The sequence below is a fragment of the Capsicum annuum genome, chromosome 10 (genome assembly GCF_002878395.1).
Source record: "Capsicum annuum cultivar UCD-10X-F1 chromosome 10, UCD10Xv1.1, whole genome shotgun sequence".
NCBI lineage: Eukaryota > Viridiplantae > Streptophyta > Magnoliopsida > Solanales > Solanaceae > Capsicum > Capsicum annuum.
This window is the reverse complement of record NC_061120.1, coordinates 138,081,883-138,088,458: the sequence shown is the minus strand read 5'-3', so window position 1 is coordinate 138,088,458 and position 6,576 is coordinate 138,081,883. Positions and strand designations below refer to the sequence as shown.

The 6,576-nt window shown below is 34.7% G+C and overlaps 1 protein-coding gene across 3 annotated transcripts in view; it reads right to left on the bottom strand.

Moving 5' to 3' along the window:
• The window catches only part of LOC107845298 (ethanolamine-phosphate cytidylyltransferase), a 45,432-nt gene extending 44,242 nt beyond the window's left edge, over positions 1–1,190 (bottom strand). For 2 of the 3 annotated variants that reach the window (XR_007045914.1, XM_047398169.1), the window contains exon 1: positions 448–966. Coding sequence is in view for 2 of the 3 variants with exons in the window: in XM_047398169.1 (XP_047254125.1) it covers positions 448–746 (299 nt within the window). In the remaining variant the exon portion in view is untranslated. Of the gene's footprint in view, positions 1–447 lie in introns of all 3 variants that reach the window. The other variant, XM_047398168.1, reaches the window with a different exon arrangement.
• Positions 1,191–6,576: the final 5,386 nt, after the last annotated feature.

Below are 6,576 nucleotides of genomic sequence, written 5' to 3'. Positions count from 1 at the left end.
TTCAAAGATACTGACTTCGCATAAAGATGAAGTGCTGGGTTGAGTATCGGTATACAACAACAACAACAACATACCCTGTGTATTCCCACAAGTGGAGTCTGGGGAGGGTAGACTTGTAGAGCATACTTACACCTTGCCCCTACCTCGTGTAGATAGAGAGGACATGTCTATACAGTGACCAAATATAGAGAAGATTAAGATTTCACAGGAAAGTACCAGTTTTTCTTTTAGGTCTCTGTAAGAAAGATTCGTCCCCTGCTAGAACCAATCAATCAAAGAGACAAAACTGAAAGTAATACTTAATCAAAGCAGCCAAACTAAAGCACACTAACTGAGCACATTTCTTCTTTTGGGTATACAAATGTCAAAGATCTCCCACGTTTCCAGTGGGATACAAAGCCACCTATTCTAATAATACTACACAAAATGACGAACCAAATATATCACCTTTCATGAAGAGGAGTAACTGGCGGTCCTTTGTTAGCTATAATTTCCGCATCACTAACAACACCAACAACCAATTGGTCACCAAGAGCCCGAGCTTGTCGAAGAGCATTACAATGACCATAATGCATCATATCAAAACAACCATCCATATACACCCTTATCGGTCTCTTCTTCTTCTTCGGCAAAGCAAATCGCAATCCGAGAACAGACAACCCTAACACCACCCCGCCCACTAGCCACGTCGAAACGAACCGTGAACTTTGTTGCATATTCTCCGAATGTACTCCATCTGAACCCATAATTACGATAAGGACACTGAATCAGTTAGGTGTTTCTAGAATTTGTGAGTTCCATTATAGACGAAAGTGCAAAAGCTTGAAATGTCCCCTCACTTGTTTTCATTTATGACGCCATTTTCATCTCCTTTCTAATGGTTCCCGTCTACTACAACTTGACCGGACACTTGTACAATGGTTACAGAAACGTAGCGTAACCGGTACAGCATCCATCGTTGGTTATTGCAAGCCCAACCTTACAGTTTTATTGAAATTAAGTACGGGTACATAAACTTTGGCTAAATGCACAAATTGACATATTTTACTTGCATAGTTTTGTAAAGGTAGCATTTTAACTACATGATTTCACAACTAAACACCTCTAGCTGAGCTGAGGCTCGCGTCCTGGGTTTCTATTCAGGGTCGGTCTGAGGTTACGTTTTGATTTGAGGTTGGGGTTGGATCATGGTTGTAAATCGGATCAGAAGGCTCGAGTCGCAATGAATAATAAGAGAGGGGCGGAGCTAAGCACGGGCAATGGGGGAAGGTAGACCATTTTGAAAAAAGATGGTTAAATTGGGTGGGTCATTGGCCCAATCTATTTTTTACTCATTTCAACTCAATCTATTTTGGCCCACTTAATTGTTAGGCTCATTTTAGCCCAACTCACTTATCAAGTCAGCCTATTTTAATTTGTTAAGTTTAATTCCAACTCGCACATTTAACACCTGACTGCTAGGTTATATTAACGTATACTCCTTCTGTCGATGTTAACCTGGCACATATTTTAAAGAGTTATAAATAGAGAGACAATTTAACTATTTCCTTTGTTATTATAGAGGTTTTGCTATTCTGGATAGTAAGGTCATAGAAGGTGGTGTCATTTATCGTATTGGTGCAACGTTGATAAAGTAAAATCTTGCCTCCAAAGTCTTATGTGATAAAAAAAATACCACTGAAACTTAAAGGTAAGTTTTATAGAGTGGTGTTTAGACCAACGTTGTTGTATGGGATGGAGTGTTGGCCAGTCAAAAATTTTCATGGTCATAAGATGTATGTCGCAGAGATAAGGATGTTGAGATGGATGTGTGGACATATTAGTTTTGATAGAATCAAGAATGGGGTTATTAGAGATAAAGTGAAAATAGCATCCATGATGGATAAAATAAGAAAAGCAAGATTGAGATGGTTTGGACATATGATGAGGCGAGGTTCAGACGCCCCACTCAAGAAGTGCTAAAGGTTAGATATAGTAGGTACAAAAAGGGTTGGAGGTACGCCGAAGAAGTATTGTAGATAAGTGATTAGGCAGGACATGGTGCATATTCAGGTTAGCAAGGACATGACCTTAGGTATAGGGATGTGGAGGACGTGTATTAGAGTAGAAGATTAATTAGGTACGAGTGTTGTCATGCCTTAGTCGTATTATGGTAGATCAGGGTTTAGTTGTAGATATCTATAATTGTTGTTGTGGATTGTATTTCAATTATCGCACTATATTTATGGTTGATTATTATTTTTCTGGTAGATTTTGCATTATTTCCTTATTACTTGCCATATTTTCTTCACTATTTTTCTCTTTTTTGTACCTGAATTTATTGTGTTTAAGCCGAGGGTCTTTTGAAAGTAACCTCTCTACCTTCCTAGGATAATGGTAAGGTCTGCGTATATTTTACCCTCTCCGGACCTCAATTGTGAAATTTTACTGGATATGTTGCTATTTATTATAGAGGTTTTGTAAATGGTAGTTTTTCTTTTGGGTTGTAATTATAATTAGTTATTATTGACACTCAATTTTGACATTCTGATATTCCACCAGACCCCACTACCACTACCAACACTACTACTGTAGCATTTCTTAAAATTTATGCTCAATTTATTTTAAAGTATTATAGTCGACTTCATATAATATTTTACATAACATTAATTTTATATACAAAATTTATTTGTAAGAGTAATGAGTTTTGTGATGTTTTATTATTGTCTTGTTAGTATTATTGAGTCATTATTATATTTATTTAAATAGAAACTTAACTCAACTCAATTTCTCATATTTATTTAATTTTATGGGCATTTTGTACACAATTGATCTCAATATTAGCCTAAATTGAATTTAATTTGGCTTAATTTTAAATCACAATCACATTTCATTGACCCATTCTAATTTTAATCACAGTAATCGATCTCATAGAATCAACGATTAAGATCAAATCTTTAATTTATTTATCTTAATTCCCCAAACACCTAAAAAAACCTAAGATTTCATTTGTTTGCACTTAATAGAGGTCTGAATTTGAATGATTTAGACTTTAGACCATTAAGTGCATTTGTTTTTTATTAAGATTTTAGTTCTTAATAGGTCTGAATAGGATTTAATCATTTGGATCTGAAACTAAGTCTTAATATCATTAAGAGGTATTCTTGTTTTAGATAATATTCACTACCATTCTATCTACGATCACCAGTCACCACCACTAACCACCTCTGTCATCACCAATTTTGTCAACCACCACTAATCATTTCCACCATCACAACCACCATTAACAACTAATATCGCTACTACCACTATTGTCAGTTGTCACTATATTTACCACCTCTATTATTCTAATAATATCCATCGCCATCGCCACCGCCACCACCACCGCCAATACCAACGCTACCACCATCAACCATTACTGCCAACTCATCTATCACAAATAGTACTATAGCTAACTATTACTAACACATCATCAACCTTCACATATTCTTCGACCACTACCACTGCTATTGTCATCGGTGTCACCACCTCTACTAGGACTTTAACCACTACCATCACTATAATTTATCTATACTAACAACTATTTCTACCATTACAGCCAACAATGTCTCCAACTACCACTAACACATTGTCAATCATGATGCGTTTATTTTCATCTATCACAATCAACACTTCAATAACTAACATCAACCAAATTCACATCACAACCACCTCCATCACTACCAATCACCCATACCATAACAGTCACTATAATACTAACCATCTCTACCATCACAACTATCACCACCAACATTAATAGACAGTGACATCAATCATTACCACTACCTCCATCGCCACCATTACAAATCATTTTCACTATCATTAACAAACATAAATATTTTTTATAATTAAATAATAATTTTACTGTATTAAATTAAATATAACTCTGTTTTATATTCCTTATGGCTGCAGTATCTATGTTATGTCATCTGCTTCTGTGCTGTACTATGTGTTTGTTTGATATCTCGTAACTTGAGCCGGGGGTCTTTCGGAAACAGCCTTTCTACTTCATCAGAGGTAGAGGTATGGACTGCGTACATCTTACCCCCCCCAGACCCCACAAAGTGGGAATACACTGGGTTTGTTGTTGTTGTTGTTGTGTAAATTAAATATTTTAAATGTATGATTTATTTTTTATTTGAATTGTATTTTTTATTATATATACAAATAAATAAATTTTACATATTCAGATGTTGAAAAACAAATAATCTTAATAATTCAATTTTCAGATTTAGAAACAACATCTTAATTATTCAGATTCAGGCATCTGAATCATAATAAAAATAAATACAACCTAAGTTACTTACTCCCTCACTAATAGCCTCTCTGTCTCCCAGCATCTTTTTTTCTCTCAAATTCCCAGTGTCGCTCCGCCATCACAACACCGGCGAGTCCTTTATCGATGGATGGGAGCAGTACTTTCCACTCTCTTCTCTCTCTGTTATCTCTTTCTTGTTGTCACCTTGTCTGGCAAACTACCACCACAACACCACCCCTATGCTATCTCCACGACTTCGGTGAATCACCAAAACTCGATGCCCTTCTTTGATTTCTCCTTTATGCCTCCATCACCACGGACCAACACTGGCTGGTAAATCCCTAATTTTATTTTTTTCTCTACCAAGTCGCACCACCACTATTTCTTCGGCTCTGGTGACCCACCAGAAGATGGATTTCTATCGTCCCTCTGTTTCTCATTTTTTCTTCTTTAACCCCTAAAATTCTCTCTTCTTAGGTGAATTTTGAAAAGCCCTGATGGAGCGAGCATCTTGAATGGGACACTCATAATTTCTCATGATTAAATCTCTGGAGGATTTAAGGTTTGCAGACAATCATCTCATTTTGGTCTCTATTGAAGCTTTAAAGTTCTATGAATTCATCCAGGTATGGTCCTTTAGTGTTTATTCTATAATTGAATCCTCAATTGATTGCCTATCTATCTCAAGGCATGATCTATGTCCTTGCGATTTGGTATTGGTGTGCATTTAGTTTTAAACTTGATTATTATTTGCCTATTCATGCTTTGTGTATTGCTATATGTGAATCGTCCTAAATTGAAATCTTTGTTAGATTTGTTTGATTAATTTTCATGCCATGACATAGCAATCCTATTATGATTTGCAATTTGATCTGTTTATTCCCCATCTTCTTAAATTCGAACTTGTGATAGTCTTTTTTTCTTGTCAAATTATAAATTGGATAACCTCTCTTAGAATTTGAATTGATAATTGATTATGGCTGATTTGATTTGGTTACAACTAATCGAGGATATTATTTGGCTAACTGGTGTATGATTGTGTGATAGCTTTCTTCTTCATTTATTTTTGGTGAGTTTCATAGTTCTAAGATCTCCTTACTTATTGTCCTAACTTTATTCAGTCTGAATAGATTTTTTACTTGTCTAATTATGGTAATTGCATGATTTTTGCCACAACTAATTTATCCCTTCCCCTTAAGGAGAAAAAATTCGTCTTTATTTAATTTGGAGAATATCTAATTTGGAGAATATCCTTCTTTCTTTTATTATATGAGACTGATTATAACTCTTATACTATATAAACAAGACTTTCCTTTCACTATTGGCTCAGACATTATTCATACTCTCAGTCCTCTTTTACATGGACTTAGACACGTACTCTTGCACCTTTTTTGGTTATCATTCTCTCCTCTTTGTTTTGTATATAAAAAATCTCATATTGTGATTCAAAGCACTGATCTTTTGGACATTCTTTTTATTTATTAGTTGCTAACTAGTTAGTCCTCTGTCGAGGTAGTTTCAAATTCTAAGTTAGCTTATTGTAGTATTATCGTAAATGTAGGATGAAATTTTGTTAAAGCTATTAGGCATGTCCTATTAAACCCATGATGTTATTTTTGTTTGCCTTAGGTGCTTGCTTGTAGAAATAGAGTCTTCAATCTGCTCATTCTTATTTTGCTATGAAGTTCACCTTCAAAAGGTGGCTTGTTGTTATGCTACTTTATTTGCAATCCAAAAGTATTCTGTATGCAATTCCAGTGAAAAATACATTTTTCTTTTAGCCCTAGATATCATGTTTCTAGGAAAATGTTTGACTTGTTTATACCTTGAACTGTTTAAAGTTGATTGCATCTGTGTTTGGGAATTGTTCAACAGAAACCTCAATCTCAATTGAAACTTGTTGCAGAGTTATTTGGGTTTGGGAGCTTCCTAGTGGGACTATTTCTATGTCTTAGTTTAAGATGTTATTTTCTTTTACTTTTTATCGATATTAATAATCTATTGTATAAACGCTCTATTTATAATGAAAATTATGGAGACTGCTTGGGGGGGGGGGGGGGATTATGTGACTAAAATATTTTTAACACACTTATCTTGTCACTTAGGTAATATGTTCTAGGATTATTAATTATTTCATCACCTAGAAAGTGTGTTTTAGGATTATTAATTAACTTTTAACATATCAAACTAATTTCAAACATATCAACTTAGTTTATAGCATGTTTAACCATTTTCAACATGTTCAACAAATTTTTTGGTGTGTTATATTTTATTTTTCAGCTTGTTTATTTAATTTTCCT